At 47.9% G+C, this 25,891-nt stretch overlaps 2 protein-coding genes across 3 annotated transcripts in view; one reads left to right on the plus strand and one right to left on the minus strand.

Annotated features, from left to right (window-relative positions):
* HADHA (hydroxyacyl-CoA dehydrogenase trifunctional multienzyme complex subunit alpha) overlaps positions 1-17,172 on the plus strand; it is a 37,579-nt gene extending 20,407 nt beyond the window's left edge. For both annotated transcript variants that reach the window (XM_042451563.1, XM_042451658.1), the window contains 13 exons: positions 763-885; positions 1,022-1,140; positions 1,872-1,928; positions 3,177-3,286; positions 6,962-7,096; positions 8,378-8,549; positions 9,334-9,420; positions 9,833-9,973; positions 10,607-10,675; positions 11,483-11,678; positions 14,459-14,573; positions 16,082-16,227; positions 16,675-17,172. In XM_042451563.1, the coding sequence (XP_042307497.1) occupies positions 763-885; positions 1,022-1,140; positions 1,872-1,928; positions 3,177-3,286; positions 6,962-7,096; positions 8,378-8,549; positions 9,334-9,420; positions 9,833-9,973; positions 10,607-10,675; positions 11,483-11,678; positions 14,459-14,573; positions 16,082-16,227; positions 16,675-16,820 (1,616 nt within the window). In that variant the 3' untranslated portion in view covers positions 16,821-17,172. The remainder of the gene's footprint in view (positions 1-762; positions 886-1,021; positions 1,141-1,871; positions 1,929-3,176; positions 3,287-6,961; positions 7,097-8,377; positions 8,550-9,333; positions 9,421-9,832; positions 9,974-10,606; positions 10,676-11,482; positions 11,679-14,458; positions 14,574-16,081; positions 16,228-16,674) is intronic.
* A 2,243-nt stretch (positions 17,173-19,415) lies between these two features.
* The window catches only part of GAREM2 (GRB2 associated regulator of MAPK1 subtype 2), a 32,094-nt gene continuing 25,618 nt past the window's right edge, over positions 19,416-25,891 (minus strand). Inside the window, exon 6 of the mRNA XM_042446250.1 lies at positions 19,416-23,492. Coding sequence (XP_042302184.1) covers positions 22,550-23,492 — 943 coding nt within the window. The 3' untranslated portion in view covers positions 19,416-22,549. The remainder of the gene's footprint in view (positions 23,493-25,891) is intronic.

The raw sequence follows: 25,891 nt of genomic DNA on the forward strand, positions 1-25,891 counted from the left end.
ATTTATAACTGGGGCAGCTTATAGTTCTGGGGAATAGTAGGTTCTGGTGTTCAGATTTTTAGTGGCTGGTTATTCAGGGAAGGCCTGCTGGAAGAGATCTGTCTTCACAGCTTTTTAAAAGCTGCTTAAGATGGTAATATGACGGATCTCCTCCGGCAGGCCATTCCATAATCTGGGAGCGGTTGCCAAAAAGGTCCTCTGGGTGGTTGCAGACAGTCTAGTTTTTATAGGTTGCAACAAATTCTTCCCAGAGAAAGGTGGGATATTATATAAATGAAGCTGCTGTTGCTAATATTATATTATTGTTGTCATAATATGAATCAATAATCATTATTGATGATTATTGTCATCGTCATCATTGTTATTGAGATATTTATGGGTGGTGAGAAATTGCTATCATCATAATCTCTAGAGTGTTTTGCCACTATTGTTATAAATATTAATGAATTAGTTTTAACATAGCAATAGCCTTTATATACCGCTTCATGCCACCTAAGCACTCCCTAAGCAGTTTACAAAGTGTAAGCTAATTGGCCCCAACAATCTGGGTATTCATTTTAGCAACCTCCTTGGGAGGATGCAAGCCTGAGTCAAGCTTGAGCCCTTTTGCTGGTCTTGAACTTGCAACCTTATGGCTTGTGAGTGTGTGGCTGCAGGACAGGCATTGAACCACTGCGCCACCAGGGCTCCTATCGTATCAAAATCTAACACATTACTTCCAAATTCTGATACATGGGTACTTAAATAACTTTTCACCTGCAGGTCCAGGTATCAAGAGCCCTGAAGAACGGACACTGGAGTACCTGGAGGAGGTGGCCATTACTTTTGCCAGAGGACTGGCCAACAAGACAGTTTCTCGGAAGAAGGACAAGGGGCTGGTTCAGAGTGAGTGGGCCCTCTCTGGCAGATCTGCTTGCCTCCCTTCAGTTCCTGGCTGAGGAGCCTTGACTCTCTCCCCTCCTTGTCCTCTTGTGACCTTGGGCTGTCCTGCCCTGAAGGGCCTCGTTGTGTTGCCTTGCAGGGGTGACGGACTACGCCATGGCCATTCCCTTTGTGCGGCAACAGGTCTACAAAACCGTGGAGGGACGGGTCCAGAAGCAGACCAAAGGGCTCTACCCGGCACCTTTGAACATCATTGAGGTAAGGTCCCTGTTCCCAGGGGCTCAGGTTATTTACACCTTAGAACTACCCTAAGGTGACCCTGTCATGAGGTTTCTTTGGAGGTTTGCCACCGCTTTCTTTTTCTGAGGCTTGAGAGACCATGATTTTCTCAAGGTCACCCAGGGAGTTCCTGGGGCTGAGTCTCAAACCGGTCCTGCAGAGTCCTAGGTCAACACTCAAAAACCACCATACCATGCTGGCTGTATTTAAAAGAAGGTTTAAAACCCATTAAATAAAATATCCTATTAAAACCACCATTAATTTAAAACAGTTCAAAAGCATTTAAAACATAACTGTGAGGACGAGTAATACAGAATTGTTGTAACGCTGCTATCCCTCAGTGGTTTATCACATGAGTCTAGTGAAGTACAATTACAGTTGGATAATAGTGTTTTGAGCAGGTACTTATCATATGATTTCAAATTATCAATGAAAAGGTGTGCTCCACCAAGGATTGAAATGCAAAGCAGCAACAGGAGAGACACAAAGTGTGGTGTGATAAGTACCTGCCAAAGACACTATTATCCTGTTGTATTTGGGCTTGATTAGCCTCATGGAATTAACTCAGACATTGGCATTTGTTTTTTGGCACAGCTTTTTACATTTGTGTTTTTATCAGTTACTGCAAAATACACTGGCAAGTTTGCACTGAGGAATGGTGCAGAAGTGTTTTGGGAAAGAATAACTGACTTTGTGTCACTTTGCTTCAGGTTGTGAAGACTGGCCTGGAGCAGGGCAATGAAGCCGGGTACCTCATTGAATCCCAGGTAAAGGATCTTTGGCTCTTTGCCTCTTGGGAGGAGACAAAGCTGGGGGGGCGGGGTTCTTAAGATGGGAATCTGATTCCACAGGAATGGCCCAGAAGAGGAGCCTAAGTTCATTTAAAGCACAGGGGCTGAAACTGCAGTGCTCCCTGAATTGCTGACCTGCGTAGCCTAGTTTTCCTACTGGAGCCTGAGAAGTGCTCTTTGCTGCTCTCTGCCCTTTCCCAGGGAGGCCTGTCTCATAACGCTGAAAGCTTCCCATCACAAAGCAGACATTTCAAACTTCAGCACTGTTTTTGTTGTCCCTGATGTGCCTGAGCACCTGCTCTGGAGCAAAGAGGTTTGCTGGTCAGCCTCCAGGCTTCCTGTTAAGCCCAGCACTGCCTCCTGGAAGGGAGGAGGCCACAGTTGCTTACTGGAAGGCTTGAACTGTCAGAGGGGGAAGGCCAGGCCAGTGGGAGAACTGCAGCATGGACAGTCTGGTATCCCCAAGCGAAGGGAAGGCGAAGGTGGGAAGGGTTGGGCAGTGGTGTTGGCAGAACACAGTCTGGGGCAGGGCTTGATGGTGGACACAAGAGTGAGGAGTGGCTGAGGGAGGCCATTGTGGCTGCCAGTGAGCAAACAGCCCGTCCTCCTCAATGACACCTGGGTTGGACTTATTGGCTTGTACGCTGATGTCGTTGGGCACCTTTCCCAGAGTCCCACCACTTGGAAGCCCATCAGCCAAAGACAGCAGAGCATTAGAGAATCGAGCAGACTCTGGTTGGCTGCGTCCTTTTAGCCACAGGGCACAAAGGGCTCTGCCTTCAACTGGTACAAACCCTGAACTCCAGAAGAGCCCCTCACTCCTGCCACTCCTCCATGTCTCCTGTTTTGTGGGATGAAAATCGCCTGTCCATCCCCCCACTCATCTTGGCTGGAAAATCCTAACTTTGGGGAGGATGGAGAATGTCACTGCAATACTGTCCAACCCACCAAGTCCCCCAGGAGTAAAAAATTGGCTAGAAGTAGTAAAAAAAATAATGGAAACGTAGTGGCCCTTGAGGTCCCTTCACAATTCTGATTCTATGAAATGCATGTCGTAGGTAGTAAAATTCCTCCCTCCGCCATGAGTTTTATTATGTGCCCTGGTCTTCAGCTTTCCAACGCTGGGCTTTTCACTCCTCAGAGTCACACCATGAGCACTGCACCCTGCTGCCTTGGGCCAAACCTGTGACCAGACACTCCTCCTCTTCCTCTCTCTCCTTGCAGAAATTTGGGGAACTTGGGAGGACCCCTGAATGCAAAGCCCTGATAGGGCTCTACCACGGGCAGGTGCAATGCAAGAAGAACAAGTTCGGGCAGCCAAAGCAACCAGTCAAGTAAGTCCAGCTGCAGACTGGCTCATCCTGTGGCTTCCGATTGCCCACAGAGGCTCACTGGCAAGCCAGTCCAGACACCAAGCAGAGTAGCCACCTTCGTTCTTTGTGCTTCACATCCTATCGCTGAAGATCTCAGGACAGCAGATAATAAAATTAATGGGTAAAAGCAACAGTAGAAAGTAATTTAAACAGGTTAAACCATTCTAAACCATTTATCATGTTCAAAGAAATCAGGTTAGAATAAGTTGAAACAATTTAAAATGGACCACCTGTGTAGATTTGTGTACAATGAAGTCGTCTCCAAAGATTTTAGTAAGAAGCCAAGTAAGAAGCTCCCTCTCCCTTTCCGCATTCAGTATAAGCTCCTGCTGTCGACGTTTAAAGCCCTCCATGGGCTGCCCCTCCTTACCTATCAGACCTTCTTTCTCCTCACCTTCCCACCAGGGCCCTCCGTTCTGGTAGTCAAGGGTTCCTGTCCCAGCCCAGGATTTCCTCTGCCCCATCCCGGATTCGCCCCTTTTCACTTGCTGCCCCTCACTCCCGGAACCTTCTTCCTCCACAAGCAAGAGCCATCACTTCTTTAACTAGCTTCAAAACGGAGTTGAAAACCATCCTGTTCAGAGAAGCCTTCCCAGGCATCGCATAATTGTCGCTTACTATTTGATGTTCTGTTGTTGGCTGTTTATCGATCCATTTCCTGTATTGCTATGTACTGTATATGTATTATCCTACTTGTGAGTATGTATTTTCCCTGGATAATGATTAACCTTCCATTTTGAAGCCAAGCCCTCCCTTCAGTCCATCTGCCTTGGTCCAGGCCTCGGAGGTTGAGAGGAACTGCTGGACCTCTTTCCCTTTCCCGTCACCACTCCCTTCTCTTTCTGTGTCTTGTCTTTTTAGATTGTAAGCCTGAGGGCAGGGAACCGTCTAACTAAAAGGATTGCATGTACAGCGCTGTGTAAATTTACAGCGCTTCATAAAGGTTAATAATAATAATAATAAAATACTGGAATGTCAGCAGCATTGGGGCCAGTGAGGCTTTGAAGGGGAGGACATCCCAAACCAGGGTGCCCCCACAAAGAAGGCTCTACTTTCCTGGCTTCCCATGGTGTGTAGCCCTGAATGATGGCAAGCACAGGAGCCACACACATGCCCCCAACAGACCCCAGTCCTCAGGTGGATCTGTATGCGAAGAGGGGCTCCTTCAAACGTCAAGGTCCCAAGCCATTTGCAGCCTTGAATGCCATCAGCAGCACTTTAAATTGAGACTAGAAGCTTATTGGCAGCCAGTGCCAGTTCTTTAAAACCAGTGTATGTTTACAAACACTTTTCAAGGGCAGCCCCACATAGTAGTCTTATTGGGAGGTAACTAAGGGGCATCATCATCATCATCATTATTATATCCCTGCTTTTTTTTTTTCCAATTTGGAAGTCAAAGTCTTACAATTAAAAAAAAATTAAATTGAAAACTTTCAAAAGTGGACATTAAAACAGAAGTAAACTGATACAGTATTAAAATACGTGATTTATTAAAAGAATAAAATGCAGTTAAAAATATGAAAATGCTTAAAACCAATGCAGTTAAAACAGTACAAAATGTCTAGCCCATTCTTTAAAGACTTCCTTTTTAAACAGGCTTCCATGCGACATTTTGGCTTCCGTATCCTCCCTCCCTACTCCAACGGCATTTATTCCTGAGGCTGAATGTTTTATTCCATCAGTGTATCTGCAGAAGTGAATTTAATCCACAAAAGGTCATGCTAAAATGAATAAATGGGTTAATCTAAAGGTGCTACAGGTTGAGTGTCTCTTACCCAGAATTCCAAATTACAAAATACAGTACTCCAAAATCGTCCACATGGCTGGCTGAGATAGTGACGCCTTTGCTTTCTGATGGTTCAGTGTATAATAATAATAATAATAACAACAACAACAACTTTATTTATATACCGCTTTTCCAGCAAGATCAAAGTGGTTTACAGATTCAATCAAAATATAAATGTATCACATCATACCACAATATAATAGCAATTACAGATACAAATTCCAAGAAAAGATTTTAAAAACAGCATATAAAACAGTCATAAACTCTATCTGTCATAATTAAACATCTTGAAGTACACTTCAAATTAGAGTATAGGAGGATATCTTTCTCTATAAAGGGTCAGGAGGGTATGCTAGCCAGAAGGGATGAGTTTTCAACGCCTTCTTAAAGGCAAACAAGGTAGAACTGAGTCGAGTCTCTTCCGGGGCTTTAGTCCAACGCATAGGAGCTGTGGCTGAGAATGCTCTCTGGGGAGCTGCTGCCAGTCTCAGCCTGGGCTACTCCAGTAAGAGCTTCCCTGCTGTTCGGAGGCTGCGGGGCGGATTGTGTGGGGAGAGGCGTTCCCTCAAGTAACTCAGGCCCAAGCCATGGAGGGCTTTATAGGTAACGACCAACACTTCGTATTGCGCCCGGAAGCTAATGGGCAGCCAGTGAAGAGAGTTTAATATAGGTGTTATATGGTCCGATCTTGAAGTACCCGTGACCAATCTGGCTGCAGCGTTCTGAACTAGCTGAAGCTTCCGAACCTGGTACAAAGGTAGCCCCATGTAGAGCGCATTGCAGAAATCCAAGCGAGAGGTTACCAGTGCATGTGCTACTGTTTCTAGGTCCTTTCGGTCCAGACAGGGACGCAGTTGGCGCATCAGCCGGAGCTGGTACCAAGCACTCCTGGCCATCGCATCCACTTGGGATGATAACTGTAAGGAGGAGTCCAGGAGTACTCCCAAACTGCGAACTCTGTCTTTTAGGGGAAGTGTGACCCCATCCAGGACCGGATGACAAATTCCTCTGTCTGGATCTGGGGTACCTCTGTTTTCTCTGGATTCAGCTGGAGTTTGTTTTCCCTCATCCAGTGGCCTTTGAGGGGAAGAGGAGGTAGGCCCAATGCTATCAGGCCTTCCCTAAAGAACTGAGCCCTCCCAGAAGGCCTCTGACTCCATCTTGGCCTCTGAGGGAGAGAAAGGTAGGCCCAATGCTTTCCCTAATGGGTCCTAGCCAGAGTAAGAAGACGGGCCCTCCTCCCTCCAGTCCCTCTGCCCTGGTCCAGGCCTCCAAGGGAGAGCAGATCTGCTGGACTTCCCCCCCTTCCTTCCCCACTGCCATCCCCTTCTCCTTTTGTCTCTTGTCTCTTTAGATTGTAAGCCTGAGGGCAGGGAAAGGTCTAATTAACCATTTGTAAGCTGCTCTGAGAGCCTTTTGATTGAAGAGTGGGGTATAAGTTATTATTATTATTATTATTATTATTATTATTATTATTATTATTACATAAACTGTTTCATGCACAAAATTAATGAAAATATTATGTATAAAATTACCTTCAGGCTGTGTGTGTAAAGTGTATGTGAAACATACATGAATTGCACGGTTAGATTTGGGTCCTATCTCCAAGATGTCTTGTTATTTATGTACAAATATTCCAAACTTCAAATAAATAAATCCAAAATCCCAAACACTTCTGTTCCCAAGAATTTCAAATAAGGGCGGCTCAATCTGTACCAGGTTCTTCTTTTTGTCCCCTCTTGTATCTCTCTACAAAAACAGAAGTGACATGTCTGTTTCTTTCTCTGTTGTGTTGGTCTGTGTGTCCGTCCATCCACTCATCCACCTTTCTCCTTTCCCTCTCTCTGCAGGAACCTTGCCATCCTGGGGGCAGGCCTGATGGGTGCGGGCATTGCCCAGGTCTCCGTGGACAAGGGTCTGACCACCATCTTGAAGGACACGGCCTTGGAAGGCTTGAGCAGAGGACAGCAGCAAGTCTACAAGGGGTAGGCTCACTTTCACAGTCCAGCCCCATGGGCATTTGGACCTTACTCTTAGGGGGGGCTGCTCTGGGTATTTTAAACTGTTTTTAATTATTTGAGACATTAGAACTGTCTTGAAAGAGGTGTTGCAGATGGTTTTCAATTGTTCTTGTCATGCATCTAATGGCTTAAATGTCTTTATCTATTGTGCGTCACCTTGGGGGCTCTGATGATTGAGAGATGATAAATTCAGGTGCTTTAAAATGTAAAAAAATACATTTTGGAGTTGTTTAAACCTAGTCTGAGCTTCACCTTGAGGATCTGAGGTGGTGCTGCCAAGTTAAGCATGTGCACAGTTCCTCTTCTCAGTGACCAAGGGCTCATGGTCCATGCTCCCTGTCTAAGATTTACAAGTGTGGCAGTAGTGTGTGTGTGTGTGTGTGTGTGTGTGTGTGTGTGTAAAGAAAGTCTTAGAATAGAAAATAATGGTGCCAGGCAAGTTGCATGTAACATCCTACGCAGTTCTCGCTTTGCTTTTGCAAGAACTTGGCTTGTACTTGCCTCCTCCTTCCAAATTTGGACCTTTCTTGCTCTCTACAAAAGAGAAGCTGCTGGCACCATGGAGGGATGAGCAACTTTTCCATCCAGCTGGCTTGGAACACATTGAAGATCAAAGAGGACCTCAGTCTGTCCTTTGCCAAAAATTCCTCGGAGAGGCCATGAAGGTGAAAGAGGAGAGTCCTCTCAAATGTTGTGGACTTCATGTTTCCCCTCATTCAGGGCTAATGGTATCAGTGGACGTACCTCCCTTGTGTGCATTTTTTGGTTTGGCTTGGTTCCCTCTTCTCTCCCATCCTCACTCAGTTTTTTGGGGCCATCTATAAACTGCTCCTTAGGATCAGCATTTGCCTCTGAAAAGGCAGTGGTCCATGAAAGCAAAGCCCAAGCCCTCAAAGCACATGCCTTTTGCTTGATCTGTTTGTATTGTACTGCAACCTTCCATACAAGTATTTACAAGATGGCTTCAAAAATTGCCTTAGAACAATTACATTGTTAAAAACCCTGGAACAACAAATTATCTTGCACAACTAAGAAAGAGGGGAAAAAACAGCATAAAAGATCAGCAGTTAACCAGCCTGTAGAAACAGAAGGGATTTTGCCTGATGGGGAGAAAGTGTGTATGGGGTCAAGCTGGTCTCCTTCCTTGTGAAGACGTTTGCAGGCGTTGGGAGATTCCTCCATGCTAGGCCATCCTCACATCCTGATCTCAGTCCCACTCTCTCACACACATTTGCTCATTCCCAGCCTGAACGACAAAGTGAAGAAGAAGAGCCTGACCTCGTTCGAAAGGGACATGTTCCTCAGCAACCTGACAGGGCAGCTGGACTACAAGGACTTTGGAAAGGCCGACATGGTGATTGAAGCTGTCTTTGAGGACATCAGCATCAAACACAAAGTGCTGAAGGAAGTGGAGGAGGTGAGTAGGGGATTGGGACCGTGGGAGGAGGGAAGTGCCTCTGGGATGCCTCTCAGTTTTCTGCTCCCTTTTCAAGGGGAAGGATTGCTTCTGGGAACACTGCCCAGCAAAAGCTAGCTCCTCTCTGAGATACTTGTAGTGAGGCTGGTTTTGGTGTGCTCATTGTGCACATGGATCTTCACCAGTGATGCACATAGATTTTCACCATTGGGCACATAGATCTTCACCCTGGGCTTGGCCAGTGTAGATCTCCATCTTGTCAGTCAGCCAGTGGTGGCTGCAACTGGGGCCTCTAGGCTGTGAAGGTTACACAGGATAAGGGGAGCCTTGCTGTGGTTATGCAAACTGCACTGCGCACTCCTTGGCAATTCTTGCTCCTGCACACACACACACTGCCAGACTTGTAAATGTCAGACATGGAGAACCACTAAGTTTTGCAGTGGTTATGTAAACCTCACTGCACCCCTCTTGGCAGTGCCTGCTTCCTACATATCAGGGCGTCTGCCCCAGTAAAAGGCCATGATAGCTGCATTAAGGCACTTAGTGGGCAGAAAAGCATTTCTAGTCTAAAGAGGAATATTCTTGGTGAAACTGAAACTAATGGTTGGGTGCCTGATAAGGAGGCAAGACTAAAATTCATTGTTGTTATTATGTGCTGACCATTTGGCTCTGACTTGCGGCCTCCATCTGAATGAGGCACTGTTGCTTGCTAGTAACCTTGTAAGCTCAGGGCAGCAGCCACAGTGATGCCTTCCATCATCTAAGATCTGCTTTCTCTCCCCAGCTGGTCCCTCCTCATTGTGTCTTTGCCAGTAACACCTCTGCTCTCCCCATCCACCAGATAGCAGCAGCCAGCAAAAGGCCAGAGAAGGTGAGTCCGAAGGGCCAGTCTGCTGCCTCCTGGTAGCCACTCTAGGAAAGAAGTGTGTGGGATGGACCCTGAGGGGATGGAGACAGTTCATAGAATCCTAGAACTGAAAGAGACCCTTACTCAAAGATGGGTATCAGTGTGTGGTAGTGAACAAAGCCTGGGGAGGCTCACAATACCAGCTTTCCCCTACCTTCTGGTGGGCTGGACTATGTCTTCCATCATCCTTCCAGCCAATACAGCTGTTTGTGCTGAATGGCCTTTGTAGTCCTGAGAAATTTGGGAGACATCTGTGGGGGGGAAAGCTGAAGGCAAACATGCACACAGAGAGGTCACAGTCCACATGGCACAGAGAGAGCCACCTGCCCTGCAAGAGGGCCTGATCCTGCTCTCCTCCCCTCCCTTTGCCTTCCAGGTGGTTGGGATGCACTACTTCTCTCCTGTGGACAAGATGCAGTTGCTGGAGATCATCACCACTGACAAGACGTCCCAGGACACAGCTGCCTCCGCTGTTGCCATGGGCCTCAAGCAAGGGAAGGTCATCATCGTGGTTAAGGTGATGCACCGTCAGTTGTTTGTTCATTTATTTATTTTGTATGCCACCTTTCTCCCAAATTGAACCAAAGGCAGCTCACAAAAGATTTTTAAAAACAACAATGAGTATTGTGATGGTTGCTGTTTCTTCTACTACTTTGAGAAGTAGTGTCTGTGTGGAACTGCTGCCATCTTGAGCAAAAAGAGCAGACTTTGGCCTGAATGGCTGCATGGCCAGGCTGAGAAAGGGATGCAAGGTCCTTGGTATGCAGGAGGGCCAGCTTCCACCTTCAAGGGAGGCTATGGCCAGGATTGGGTCGCCAGCAGGGCCACCTGTTCTCCACCTGCCCCTGGCACACACTCTCTCTCACACACAGGCACACCGGTTTAGTCCCATCAGTGCTTCACAGAGGCTGTCCTTGCTGTGCAGTGTCCAAAGCCCAGTCTCAGAGAGAGACATTGGGACTACCTTGGATTCCCAGGCTGGCACCGGTCAAGTCCCATCTGCCAAAGGGGAGATTTTTGAGTTTTATGAGCAGGCATTCTGTGTGTCTAGGAATAGTCAGGAGTGAGGGGAATGAGTGGATGGTTGGCAGAGGCCTCCTTACCCCTCATCAGACCTGTCTTCACATTCCTTCTCATTCCTCCTCTGCAGGATGGCCCCGGTTTCTACACGACCAGATGTCTTGCCCCCATGCTGGCTGAAATAATCCGAGTTCTGCAGGTTGGTGCTGGTTGCAGAGGGCAGGGGGTTCTGAGGTGCTTAGCCAGTGATGCCATTGTGGGTTTGTGTGGGGAGGTAGTGAGTAGTGGTTGGTACTTGGCCAAAGAGGTTGACCCACATCTCAACACGTCTGTAATTCAAGGCTAGGTTCAACAGAGCCTGATGCTGCAATTAATGTGTCAAGTTTCTTAGGTCTCCACTGCTTTGATCTTTAGCTTTAAAGTTATGGATTGGCTATGGGTTTGATAAAAAAAAAACCTCCCTTAAATCAGTGCATATCTCCTCTCTGTGGAAAACACCAGTGTCTGTGAACTGTGCTTGAGGGACACAGCAATTTGCAGTCGGGAGGTGGCTTTCCCCCCCGCCCCCGTCCCTGCAACTGATTTAGGAACCTGTGGCAAATGCATCTGTCCCTGTCCTTGTGTCTCTGTCTGCCTTCCTAGAGAGTTTTCACTGCCTCCCTTTGACACCCAGAGCCAGTTCAAGCTCTTGTTGTTCTGATGGAAGTATTAACGGCCCCAGAAGGTCATGGGTTCATGGATGTTAAGCAGAGGTTGGATGGGAACTTCTTGGGGATATGCTTCTGCTGTGGATTCTGCATGGTAGCAGGTTGGATTAGACAGCTCTTGTGGCTCCTTCACATCCTGTGACTCTGGTTGTGCTCACTGTTTTCCCCCTTGTTGTATGTTCCACACAAGGACTTAAACGTTGAAAGATGAAAATACCTAAGGAAACACGAATGTAGGGTGCAGTTCTCCCAAAGCCTCCTTCTGTCCGTAATCAGCTCTGCACCTTTTCTCCACACAGGAAGGCAGCGATCCCAAGAAAGTGGACTCCATCTCCACTGGCTTCGGCTTCCCCGTTGGGGCTGCGACCCTGATTGATGAAGTGGGTGTCGATGTTGCCACGCATGTAGCCGAGGATCTGGGCAAAGCCTTTGGGGAACGCTTCAAAGGAGGGAACGTGGAGATGATGAAAGCCATGGTGAACAAGGGCTTTCTGGGTAAGTGGCCAAGCCAAGGTTCTGGGCAACGCCTAGATTTCAGGAGCTCCCTCCTCACTGAAGTGTCCCATGTCAGCAGCATGGAGGAATTTAGCTCTTTAGTTTCCTTGGGTTTCCAAAATGTCCCCAGCATGAATGACATGGAGATGAGCGAGGAGTTCATTGGGTTTTGCAGCTCCATGTGTTCGCTGACCCAGTTCATACTTGTTGAACCCCAATGCCTTTTGTGATTGGAAACCCAATTTCTGCACTTGCGTGTCATTCTCCAACAAACACGTGTTGGAAAAATGCACCTGGGAAGAATAATGTACATTTGAAAAATGTGCACAGGATCATTTTAGTGTATGACAGAATGCCTTGAAAAACGTGAGTGCAAAAATATTTATATTGTTTTGCGTTCAGGTGACCTTTATTTATAAATTCACATTCAGTTCTACATTTGCGATTGTACTTCCCAGTTATTTATAACTTCTGTCAGCATCTCTTGAACATACACGATAGTTACAGATTGATCCTATTTACAACTTCTATTCTAATATCTTCCAATACATGTTCTGTTTATTATCTTGGTATAACCTATATATTCTGTACTGATATTTTGCTCTTTCCTGTATTTCCCCTTAAATAATACCTCCCTCCCTCCCTCCTCCCTTTTTATTCTTATTTTATTGCCTTTGTTCATTGAGAATATACTATCAAATACTCTTAGCTTTATATTCTAGATTCCATTCCTTAATCCGTGTTTTTCTGAAAATACTCTTATCGTACTAAGTCTATACCTCTTACCATAATTAATCAACCTATAGCTTTATTACTTTCTAACTTTCTGATGTGAAGTTACCTTGTTTCATTACCCATGTATTACTAATTCATTACAATATAAAAACTCGCTTCTCCTTATTAGACAGCAGGAGGTAGAGGGTAAGTAGAGAAGAGAGACAAATAAAGCAGAGTACATACATAAATGTAATCATATTGATATAAGTATATAAATTATGTACATATTTTCTCTCATTCTATTTATTATATTCAGTTTTCAGACCATTGTTTTTTACAAAATTTAAATATATTTACATTTTGAAAAAATACTCATGGAATCAGGACAAATTTCTGTGTGTTGAAGGAGATCTGTGCTAAGTTCAGGCTGGGAAGATTTAGCCAGCCACAAGGGGATTTGTGAGTCCAGGGATCTTTTTCTGCCCCATTCCCACAGTTAGTCCTAGCCATGCCACTGGGATATTTGCACAGTGGGATCGCAGCAGGGATGCATGCACCATGGCAGCCTCTGAGCTGCCTTCGGCATTTTCATTGGCAGCAGCTGGCTTTGCCAGCATTTGTGCTTAGGTTGAAAATTGTTGCATCTGTTGGCCTCCTGGGATGGCTGAGATAAGGAGAGGTAGCTACTAAAATGAGAATTAAAACTGCCCGGTGGAAGGAGAAGGTCTTTTTTCCCGTTCTCCAGGAGCCATGGCCTCCTAATGGAAGTAACGGCCAGGTGTAGCCTCTCCAGATAAGGTGCAACCCATTCCTTCTCTGCCTGTCCAGCTCCACGGCCAGGAGGATGATTGTGATTGTTGTTGTTGTTGTTGTTATAGTTTGTTTATATAGCGCTGTAGATTTGCACAGTGCTGTACATACAAGGCTGATAAGGATGATCTTGGTGGCTGCATGGGTCTGACTGGACACAGGGCTGGGCAGATTGGCCAGGCTGAAAGAAGATGCATTGGAAGCCCCCATTAACCAGTTTCTACTAAGCACATTTCTACCCAAGCAACCTAACAAGTTTCTTTCTTTTTTCCAGTTCTTCCTCTGTTTTATGTTATAGTGGAGTTAGTAATTCTGTATAGTTGTATAATGATGTATAGAAGAACTGTCACACATCTTAGTTATTTTTATATAATTTAGTTAGTCTATCCAAGGCTGTCCTTCTTTTTAAGGGTTAAATGCCCATGACCATTGTGACACATGGCCATGCCTTCCAGAGAACAATTGGGTAAAGGAGAACTCCTGTCCCTCTTGAAGTTGCTGCCCATGAATTTCCAAGCCATGTTTTGGAACCTTTGTCCTTTGTAAGGGGGCAATGCCCTCCCCAATTTCCTCTCACACCCAGGTTCCCTGGCACTGGTCATCCATGGTTGTGGCCTCTGCTTCCAGTAAAAGAGGGGAGTGTTCAGCACACAGATGTACTCTCCACTGGCTCTTGGGTGCCATTGCTTACCTTTTCTTTGTTGTTAGCTGCCCTCAAGTCAGCCCTGGCTCATGGCGACCCTGTAAATGAGAGACCTCCAAGCCCCCCCTGTCCTCCACTGCTCTGCTTGGCTCTTGTAGATCCGTGCCCATGACCTCCCTGGTTGAGTCCATCCATCTGGCATGCGGTCTTCCTCTCTTTTTACTATCTTCCACTTTTCCTAGTATGATTGACTTTTCTAGTGAATCATTCTTCCCATGATGTGGCCAAAGTACAACAGCCTCAATTCAATCATCTTGGCGTCTTCCAGGGAGATTTCAGGCTTGATCTGTTCTAGGACCCATTTGTTTGTGTTCTTGGCAGTCTATAATATCCTCAGCCATCTTCTCCAGTAACACAACTCAAAGGAGTTCATTTTTCTCCTTATCCACTTCATTCAGCTCTCATATCCATACATGGTGATAGGGAATACAGTGGCTTGGACAATTCTAACCTAAGTGTTTTGTTGTTACTCTTTAGGATCTTGTCTAATTCTTTCATTGCTGCCCTTCCCAATCCTGTTCTTGTTATATCTTGGCCTTTTCTTTGGCAGGCCGCAAATCTGGGAAGGGCTTCTACATTTATCAGAAAGGGGTGAAGGAGCGGAGCGTCAACAATGGCATGGATGAAATCTTGGAGAAGTTCAAAGTGGAGGCCAAGCCGGAGGTGTAAGTCTTGTGGAAAGGGGGAGGCGGGTTTCCTAGGGACATAATGGCTGCCCACATGAGACCCCTGAGGCTGGCCTTTCTTGGCTGCTTGAACATATGCCGCTGCCTCACAGAGTCGTCTCTGGACTGAGGGCTCCTTCCAGCATCTCTGATCAAGAGGAGTCTGCATGCAGCGCAGTCTTAATGGACAGGGGCTGGGAGTAGGTTTGGAGTACATAGTCCTTATGTGTAAATCCATTTCTGAACATCTGCCAGGGTCCCACCATTTCATTGGCCTCCCTCAAGAGGAGAGAGGATGAGAGCCAATGTGATTTTAGGCTGCATCAATAGAAGTATAGTGTCTAGATCAAAGAATGTAATAGTGTCACTCTATTCTGCTTTGGTCAGGCCTCACCTGAAATAACACTGTGTCCAGTTCTGGGCATCACAATTTAAAAAGGATGTTGAGAAACTGGAGCGTGTCCAAAGTGGTGAAGGCTCTGTGAACACTATGAGGAACAATTGAGGGAGCTGGATATGTTTAGCCTGGAGAAGAGAAGGTTAAGAGGTAATATGATAGCCCTGTTTAAGTATTTGAAGGAATGTCATATTGAGGAAGGAGCAACCTTGTTTTCTGCTGTTCCAGAGACTAGGGCACACAGCAATGGTTTCAAATGACAGGAAAATAGATCCCACCTCAACATTAGGGGGAACTTTCTGATAGCAAGAGACCTGTTTGACCGTGGAACACACTCCCTCAATGGAGAGTAGTAGCATCTCCTTCCTTGGTAGTCTTCAATCAGAGGCTGGGAGGCTATCAGTCATGGATGCTTTGCTTGAGAGTTCCTGCATGGTAGAATGGGGTTGGACTGGTGGCGCAGTGGTTCAATGCCTGTCCTGCAACCATTCACTCTAAACCACAAGGTTGCGAGTTCAAGACCAGCAAAAGGGCCCAAGCTCGACTCAGGCTTGCATACTTCCGAGGAGGGAGCTAAAATGAGTACCCAGACTGTTGGGGGCTAATTAGCTTACTTGCTAATTAGCTTACTTGCTGTTCACCGCTATAATCTTTGGAATAGCGGTATATAAATAAAACAAATTATTAATTATTATTATTCTATGATTCTATGAGCCTTTGAGGTGACATGAGGCAGTGGGGAGGCTGCTAGAACACTGCAGGTCCCCCAGAGATCTGCTGCTCACTCTGTGGCCCCAGGGTATCCTCTGCCCACTCCTGTTGCTATATCCAGTAGCAGCTGCTGCAGCAGCCAAGTCTCTTAAACACTTGGGAAGAAAGACAGAAGCTTTGCCCTTATTGCCTGCTGCCCATGGTCTGTGGCAAGCAGAGGATGCTGCTGCTGCTGCTGAGGTCATGCCTTCCTGCCAGTGGTCTGCCAATGGACCAGAACACCTCCTTCCTGATGGGCAGAGAGCACCCATTGGGGCCGGCCTGGTGGACCATTGCTCCAGACGCAACCATTGCTAAAGCCTATCTTTGCCCCACTGAAGGCTGCTATCTCTCCTTGCAGCTCGACAGAGGAGGACATCCAGATGCGCCTCATCTCTCGGTTTGTGAACGAGGCCGTCCTGACCCTGCAGGAGGGGATCCTCAGCAACCCCGTGGAGGGGGACATCGGGGCTGTCTTCGGGCTGGGTTTCCCACCATGCCTGGGAGGTAAGTGGCTGCCTTCAGGTTTTTCACTCCAGAGTTAAATGTCCTGTTGCCCTCCCCAAGCAGACAATGGCAGTCTTTTTTCCAAAACAGCAGACCCTTAGATAATTAATTTCCCCCTTGCTAGAAAGGGATTTCTCCAGAGCTGCCTTGTCTGCTTGCAGCCTCTCTGCTCTCAAAGGCAGTGGCCTCATGAGCCCACATGTGTCCTGGAGGGAATTAGAGGGGCATGAAGGGTGGTTCTTTCCAAGGCCCTGGCCCTGCCATGTTCTGGAAAGGAGAAAGCATTAGCCAAGGCAGGCAGTTCTGCCAAATGGGGCGTCCCCTGTTCCCTCTCCTCCCAGGCTGTGTGCAAATGCAGACAGGCAGGAGCTGTGTGTTCAGGGCAGGTGCCTCAAGGCCAGTTGGAGGAAGGTCTCACCTATTCTCTTCCCTTGGGGGCTGGGACAGGTCCCTTCCGGTACGCAGACTACTACAGCGCCCAGCGGCTAGTGGACCGGATGAGGAAGTACGAGGAGGTCTACGGGAGCCCCTTCACGCCCTGCCAGTTGCTGCTCGACCATGCCAAGGACTCTAGCAAGAAGTTCCACAAGTGAACCTGCCTGAGCCCTGCCGTCCACTGACGCACGCCTACCCAGCCCCAAAGAAAGCTGGGGGAGCCTTGCCAGAGATTCTCTTGCCAGTGTGGGGGCATAGGCCATTGCCTTTCTAAGTGCCTTAGCCGCTCAGGCACCCCTCTCCCCTTGTCTGGTTGAATGTTGGCTTCCCACTCTCTGGGGAAGGAATTGGGGGCTGAAGGGGTCTCTTTAGTCCCAGCCTGGCCCCTTTCGGACTTAGTGCTGCAGCGGTGCCTTTGAGAGAACCCCATTTCTGGGCCTCAGCACAGGTCCAGATGGCCATCACTAACATGCAAAGAGAATTCCTGACAATAAACCCTGGTGTCTTGTTCTGTGGGTCCTCTCTCCTTTATTCAGGATCTGGGTTGCTGCTCAAGTTTTGACAGAAACAGAATTTAATGGGGATTTTATTTTGGGGCAGGGAGGGAGCTTCCTTTGAAAGATGTCAGAGAGGTCCCCCACAAACATGGAGGATGCAGGGAGGGGGCCTCAACCAGGATGGGGAACTGGATGGAGCAGAAGAGCGCTGTCCATGTGCCTTGTTTCTACCTCTAAGGCTCCACTGCTTGTCCCATAACCCCCACGCCTGCCTCTTTCCAGGCCCTCTGCATCTCATCTGCCGCCCTGTGTACCCATTGTCTCCATCTGAAGAGGCCTTGCTGCGTGAGAATTACTCCCATCTGTTCATTGGCCCAGGGTGCATCCACACTGTAGAAATAATGCACTTTGAAGCTAGTTTTAGGTGCTGTAGCTCTATCCTATGGATGTGTAGTTTTACATGATCTTTTGCCTTTTCTACCAGAGTGCTGGAGTTCCTGCTCTGGAAGTGTGTCCTTTCCACTTCTTGGTCTAAAGGGGAGCAAGATGTGGGTGTATCTCCACCAAATCCATGTTCGGACCCCTACATTTGAAGTCATTCAAAGCTAGCCTGGGACCCATTCACACACTCCAAAGTTATACAACTATGGCTCCACAATAACTGCCAATTCTGTAGTCTGAATCCTGGGAATTATAGTTGGGGAAGGCACTCGGGTTCTCCGGACAAGAACTGCAAATATCTCACAGAACTACAAGTTGAGTCTCATCCGAAATACTCCATGGGCAGCTGAGACAGTGACCCCTTTGCTTTTCGGTGGTTCAGTGTACAGAAACTTGTTTCATACACAGCTATTTTAAAATATTGTATGAAAATACCTTCAGCCTAGGGGTATACAAAATATCGGTCAATTTTGTGTTTAGACTTGGTCCCATCTCCAAGATATCATAAATGTATGTGCAAGTACAGGTATTCCGAAATTCAAAACACTTCTGGTCCCAAGCATTTCGGATAAAGGAGACTGAACGTGTACAAATCTCTGGCTTGCGTAGGATGCAGCTATGGAAGTTAATATGGCACCAAAGTGATGTGATTGTGGAAGAGTCCCTGGCACTGAGAATGAAGTGGCCAGTTTTGGGGAAAGGACTTAATTATTTTGGGCAGGGAGAAAGCCAAAAACAAACAAACCCACTATAATAAGTGTTAAAAGAATGTGTTCCAACTCTGGGAATGGTTATTACAATGGCAGCTATGATTCAATATACATAAGTGCAAAGTATAAGGTCCACCCATAACACTAGAAGGCAAATGGAGTCACTGAAAAAAAGCTAAATGATGGGTAATTCAGGAGAACAAAAAAGATCTTCACTTAGCACAGAGCCAGACTTGAACTCGCCAAAATGAAATGGTGGTTGCCCACTGAGAGAGCTTTAAAAGGGAACTGGGAAAAACTGTGGTGGATAATCAGGCTGTTGAGGGCTACTGTTCAGAATGGCTCTGGTACCCGAGGCCAGCTGCCCCTCTGAGTATCGGATGCGTGGGGCAAGAGGTGGAGGGAGGGTGCAGCGCTTCTCATGAAAGCCCGCTTAAACACCTGAAGGGATGCCCTGCAGAAGATGGAGCAAGCTTGTTTTTCTCCTGCTCCAGAGCCCAGAACACAAACCAATGGAGTCAAGTGACAAGAAATTCAACATTAAGAATTACTGTACAGTGGTCCCTCTACATTCGTTGGAGACATGAATGAGGAAAAACGGCAAACAAAAAAACGCTGTTCTTTTTGCCCGAGAGAACACCCCTCTAGCAATCTTCAGCTCCTCCAGTGCAACCTCTGCCAGACGTTGACCATAGAATCATGTTGGAGGACCTACAAATGCCTAGAGATGTGTTTTCTCTAGGAACTTGTAGGTTCTTCAGCACAACTCTATGGTCAACTTCTGGCAGAGTTGCACTGGAGGACCTAGAGATTCCTAGAGAGAACGTATTAATCAAGTCCACAAATAATCAAATCTGCAAATGTAAAGTGTCAACTGTCCTTCTTGAAGGCAGGAACTGTTGGAATATGGAAACGCTTAGGAACAGAAATGGAATTCCTGCACAGGTGCGGGTAGGATCAGTGTCCAGCTGGCGGGTGCCAGCCCAGTGGGGCAACTGGCCAGCCACAGGATGCTGACCCAGGCTGCCCTTTGGCTTGATCCAGCTTCAGATCTCCATCACCAACAGTCAAGGCACAGATGTTTTTTCTTTTTAATAAACTGGTTTATTTGACTATGGCAGTGATTAAAAGTGGAAATGAAGGCAAACATTTTGCAGTCCTCTATGCCTGAGTCAGACACACACCTGCCATCCTGTGCTAAAAAGAAAGGCATTAAGAAAGTAAACTTGTGGTCCTCCTAGGAATCCAGAGGCAGCTTGACAAGGGGATAATGGGGAGATGATGGTCACTATCAGTTGGTCACTGTCACTGGCCCAGCAGACAAGTTAGTAAAATGCTGAGAGAGTTACAAGATGGTCACTAAAAGCTTACAACCCATTGTGTAAGCAATGTTGTGCTAAGGAGAATAACTGCCGGACCCCCAAATCCAGCCTGGCCTCTGGCTAGCCAAGGGGAGAGAACATGAGTTGCAGGCCAGGACCACAAGATCTCTTGGTGGGCAAACAAGGATGATGGGGAATGCAGCCTCCTTTCACCTGATTCTGACTACAACTCCCTCCTTCCCTACCAAACGTGGCATGGTACATTGGAGAACAGCAGGATGCACACTGCTACCACCACACTGCACAGAGATAGGCTCCGTGCAGTAGTTGTGACTTTGCCTTTCGCTCATTTGAGGCTCTAGCCCTCATTGGGAGGTCAGAGGGGCTTGGAAAGGCAAGTCTGGAAATGCTATAGAATTAGAGAGGCCCACTGCAGACTCCATCTATCAAGCTCATGTGTATGGCTTGGGGGAATAAGGGAAGGTGAATCCAACCCAACACCCATGTAACCCAGGATCAACCCTCAGTCCCCCTCTGTGACTTGTGATATCAGGGAGGATGCTGGTGGTAGCTACTAGAGGGCTCCCCAGTGCAGAAAACCATCCTATCTGGATGGGTCAGCATGGGGGAAGCCCAAGGCACTTAGCCTTGATGGGATCGCTCAAGATCCGAATCGCGTCATCCTTTTGCTAAGGCAGGTGGTGATGGTGAGCTGGAATTGGGAATTGTTTGCACACAGCAAGCAAGAGGAGTTTCCTTCTGGGAGTGAAAATCTTTTTGTTTATGGACATTCACACCGATTGCCTGGATGTTCTTGCATATCACACCCCATTCCTCGCCCCTGGAAAATTTGCTTAAGCCTTTCAACTTGTGAAACACTTCCCCTTGGGACACGATTATTGCTATAAATACATATGCCCAGCCAATAGCAAATGGGTCTAGTTTGGAGCTGGACAGGACCTCTGAGGTGAGCTGGACGCTCAGCAGCTGTCCACCCCACAGTTTGCAGGCGGCTACTGAGCCATCTTCATCCCAGGAACCCTGCAATTGGTGCTGTACTTCAGATAGGTACAGTATTGCTTCTTAACCACCCTGTAACTCACTATTATCTCCTGCCTTTGCATCATTAATTCTTGCATGTGTGCATGTGCTTGAAAGAGTGTGCGTGTGTGTGTGTGTGCTCATTTTAAATAAACTATATTAACTTGGAACACCGTCTCTGGAGTCCTCTGGGTTTGGGACTGTTATACGAAGGTCAAGATCCCGGTTTCCAAAGCCTTCTTGCTGCTTCCTATTGTGCTAAAGGAATTTTCCATTGACTACATTTGTGGGTGCCCTCTTGGGACCCCCCCCCCCTTGCAATTTAGGTACCGCCCAGAAAAGGGTCTCTGCCTACAAAAGCAAGCATCTCAGGACTGCCTTAAAAGGGCTAATGTCTTCAATCTTTTTAGCACATTGCCTTCTGCAGAGGGCATGTGCGAGGGAGCACCAGCCTTGCACACTTCTACCAAAGCAGTAAGTGTACATCATACACACCCCAGCACACATTTAAGGTTATGGGGCAGGATTTTGGGGGTGAGAGAAGCAGCCCCCCATTTTGCCCAGACTGTGCAATATTTATCCCTCCAACCCTAACCTCCCAGATCTTGGAGGGGCATTACTACTTCTTCTTTAACTACAATCCCCAGAATCCCCATCCTGGCTGGAGGAATTCCAGCAGAGGCAATCGGCAAACTGTGCCGTTCAATCAACAGACATTCCCAGATCCCACCCTCTTTAGCCAGCAGAGATGGGGATCTGGTTTGTCAATCAGAAATATGACAGCAAACTGAGGAAATCCATCCCAAATCAAAATTAGTTTTGTTATCCTTGTGCACCTTCAAGTCGTTTCCAACTTATGGCAACCCTAAGGCAGACCTGTCATGGGGTTTTCTGACCAAGATTTGTTGAGAGTGGAGTTTGCCCTCATTACTGAGGCTGAGAGTGTGTGACTTGCCCAAGGCGACCCGGGGGGGGGGGGGGTTCCATGGCTCTGCAAGGATTTGAACCCTGGTCTCCCAGTGCCCTAGTCCAACACAAAGCCATGAGGCCACCCTGGCTGTCAATAACTCTGCCCCCTCCCCACTAAATTGTCCTTCAGTCCCCAAGTTTCTACCCTTACAGAATTAAATTGCATTAAACTTCAGCTGGGCCTTTAGAGACGCAGTTAGGCATCCGAGAAAACCAGGGCAGGTAAAGCAACCAAGGGAAAGGGGCATAACCTGTGTTTGAGTTCCAGGTGGGATTGGTTTCCAGCATCTGCCTCTCTGCAAGGTTAGAAAGTTGGGGGACGAGGGGCAACCTTTGGGGTGCCAGAATTGTTTTTGGAGAGCAATGTCTCATTTTGCCTTTCCTTCGGTAGTGACATTTTTTGTTCAGCCTCCAGGTTTTCCTCTGGGACTCGACCGGAAAGGTGGGTCTGGGGGGTCTCATCTGCCAAACCCTCACCCCTTGCCCCAAATGGTCCTGTTGCCTCCTCCTTACAAACACCCACATATATACACACAGAGCCCCCCAAGAAACCCACCCTGCCCTGCCCCACAGCCTGGGCAAAAGAGGCCAGCTCCCCACCAAATGCCCACTCCTTGTGCAATGGGGGAGACCCTGTGCCAACTTCCCCACTTGCTCCCCTGGCCTAATGCCAAAGAGGAGAGCAGCCCCATTGCAACTTCTTTGCAAACTCCTCTTAGGATAGATGGGACTCCAGCCCCCATCCCAAGGAGAGACCCACTGACCAAGGCCTCCTCCTGGTCCTCCCATGACATCTCTCTCCCTTGTTCTGCCCTCCAAGCAGCATCCTTATGCCAAGGAGCAAGTTCTGGGACTGGTGTCTCTCTTTCTCTTTCCTCTTGGCCTCCCTGTTGAGTGGTCCGTAGCCCTATATCTTGGGCCGCCAGCCCTTGATGAACTGCATGATCTTCTTGACCTGGAGCTTGGTGAGGCGGAAGTCCTCCAAGAGGATCTCGTCAGTCAGCTGGACGAAGATGCTGCCGTCGATGCGCTCCCGGGCGAAGAAGCTGACCACATCTTCGGAGAGACCGATGAAGCGCAGGCACCGGGAGACCTCCTCCAGAGACAGGGACGAAAGGTCCCCAGGGGGCTGCCAAGAGGAGCCATCCCCGTTGTGCCGGGCGGCCGGGGGCACCTCGATCACCCCCTGGGCCAAGTACAGCCGGGCCACAGCCCCCTCGGCTCCGTGGACGATGGCCGCTGGAGACAGTGTGGCCCCTGACGTCCGGACAGCCACAGCCTCAGGTGGCTCAAAGGCTTGGGCGGCACGAGGCGGAGGGGAGGGCTGGAAATGCAGGTCCCCCTCGGTCGCTTGGGTCCCCTCAAAGGGCTCAAAGGGCTCCGGGGAGGAAGAGGCGCCTGGTGGCCTCTGGGGCCACTCCAAGGACTCCAGCCAGTCTGAGGAACCCGAAGACGCAGGACTGGATGAGTAGGCTGGGTTGGAGAAGGGGTTCAGGGCCCCGAAGGGGGCGAAGCGCTTCTGGGCAGGGGGCCCCTTGAGACGAGGGCAGCTGTGGTAACTCTTGACAGCTTCGCTGCCACCCAAAAGTGGGGTGGACCTCCCCGTTGCCACACTTGGGCCCAGGTCACTGTAGGACCACGGATCTGACCACGAAGACCCTTGAGTCGCTGTCGTTGTCGGCGTCACGTGTGGGGATGCTGCAGGAGGGGATTGAGGCCGCGCCGGGGGGCTGGAGACCAGCTGGCGGCCGGAGATCTCCCCAGCTTTGCAGTCGCCCCAAGTGCAGGGGTAGCAGTAGAGCGAGTAGGAGTCCGGAGACGGGGAGCAGCTGCCGCTCCGTGGGGCTGACCTGTGGGGGAAGGAGAAGCAGGGTCAGTGCCAGAAAACTGGGGAGTCCAAAGCACTGTGGAACAAACCAGGTGCTCCGGCACATGGTGGCATCAGTAGCAGATGCATGGCTGCAGAGAGGATGGCAACAGCTGAAAGCACATCTAAAACAGCATTAAAAATGTCTCTCTTCCGGCAGGCCTAACCAGTCCATTTTAAATCGTATCTTTTAATGCGTACATTTTAAAGAAGGTACAGCGGAGCCTCCACATTCACTGGGGTTAGGGGCACAGGACCCCCATGAAAGTGGGAAAACCACAAATAATAAAACACATTTTTTAACCTGAGGGAACACCTCTCTAGGAATATCGAGGTCCTCCAGGGCATCTCCATGGTCAACATCTGCTGGGAGTTGACTGCAGAATCATGCTGGAGGACAGGACCTACATATGCGTAGAGAAATATTCTCTCTAGGAACCTCTAGGTTCTCCAGCACAACTTTTGTGGAAGTTGACCATAAAGTTACACTGGAGGACCTAGAGATTCCTAGACAGAACATACTAATCAAATCTGAGAATAATACATGCCACAAAAGTCAAAGCCACAAATGTGGAGGGTCAACTGTATTATATGAGTGTATTTTAATAGTCTGGCCTCAGAGGGTGGTGGGCTTTCCAGAGGTCTCTCATGTAGTTGGATGGGCCTCTCATATTTCCTGCTCAGCTGGAGGGGGTTGGAGTACATGCCCCAGCTCTAAGATTCAAGGATGATGATGATGATGATGATGGTGATAGTCTGGGGAAGAGAAGGTTCAGAGGTGATAGGACAGCCCTGGGTAGGTATTTCAAAGGGTGTCATATTGAGGAGGGAGCAAGCTTGTTTTCTGCTGCTCCAAAGAATAGGACTCAGAACAATGGATGCAAGCTACAGGGAAAGATTCCACCTCAACATTAGGAGGGACTTCCTGACAGTAAGGGCTGTTCGACAGTGGAAGACACTCCTTCCTCGGAGGTTAGTGGAGTCTCCTTCCTTGGAGGTCTTCAAACGGAGGCTGGATGGCCATTATCACAGAAACAGTAAGAGAGGCGTCCAGAGACTCCGCGGACCATGTTAGACTGGATCACCTTGAGTTTGTGAGTACTGACGAAGTGGACAAGCTCCTTGGAAGCGTAAAGAGGACGACGTGCGCCCTCAGTCCTTGCCCATCGTGGCTGACCGCCCAGGGAGGGGATGCTATGACTACATTATTACACTCAATAATCAATGCATCCTTTAGGGAGGGCAAATTTCCATCACAGCTAAAATTGGCAGAGGTTAAACCGCTCTTTAAAAAGCCCTCCCTAGATCCCCTAGAGAGAAACAACTACAGACCGGTCTCCCTTTTACCATTCTTGGGCAAAGCGATCGAGAGAGCAGTCGCCTTCCAACTCCAGGCTGTCTTGGATGAAACTGATTATCTGGACCCGTTTCAAACTGGCTTCAGGGCGGGATATGGAGTGGAGACGGCCATAGTCGCCTTAATCGATGACCTCCATCCTTGATGGGGTCACGCTTCCCCTGAAGGATGAAGTTCGCAGTTTGGGAGTACTTCTGGATCCGTCTCTACGTTTGTCATCTCAAGTGGATGCGACGGCCAGAAGTGCTTGGTATCAACTTCGGTTGATATGCCAACTGCGACCCTACCTCAACCGGAATGACCTTGAAGCTGTAGTGCACGCTCTGGTAATCCCTCGTCTTGACTTCCGCAATGCGCTCTACATGGAGGCTACCCTTGTGCCAAGTTCGGAAGCTTCAACTAGTACAAAATGCGGCAACCAGGTTGGTCACTAACTCTTCAAGACTTGACCATATAACACTTATCTTGAAAGATCTACACTGGCTCCCAATCAGCTTCCGGGCGCAATACAAGGTGTTGGTCATTACCTTTAAAGCCCTACATGGCTTGGGTCTGGGTTACTTACGGGATCACATCTCCCATACAATCCGCCCCACATGCTCAGAACAAATGGGAAGAACTTGTTAGAGATATCAGCATCCAGACAAGTTTCCACTTCCCAAAGTCTATAGCTGCCCTCAGACTTTGGAACAGACTCCCAGAGGAGATCTGCCTTGATACATCCCTGGAAACTTTCAGGAAGGCGGTTAAGACAGAGCTCTTTCGGCGTGAATACGCACCTGGCCTTCTATGAATTACAGACTGTTCTGTATGGAACGGGAGCATCTGACCCCATGATTGTGGATTTTATGTTTTTAACTGTGGTTTTAACTTGTGTGATAATAATATTGTAATGTTTTAATTGTATTTTTTAAACTCTGCTGTGATCCCGCCTCGATCCAATTGGGAGAGGCAGGAAGATATAAATAAACTCTATTATTATTATTATTATTATTATTATTATTATTATTATTATTATTATTATT

Source organism: Sceloporus undulatus, chromosome 1 (genome assembly GCF_019175285.1).
Source record: "Sceloporus undulatus isolate JIND9_A2432 ecotype Alabama chromosome 1, SceUnd_v1.1, whole genome shotgun sequence".
Taxonomy (NCBI): domain Eukaryota; kingdom Metazoa; phylum Chordata; class Lepidosauria; order Squamata; family Phrynosomatidae; genus Sceloporus; species Sceloporus undulatus.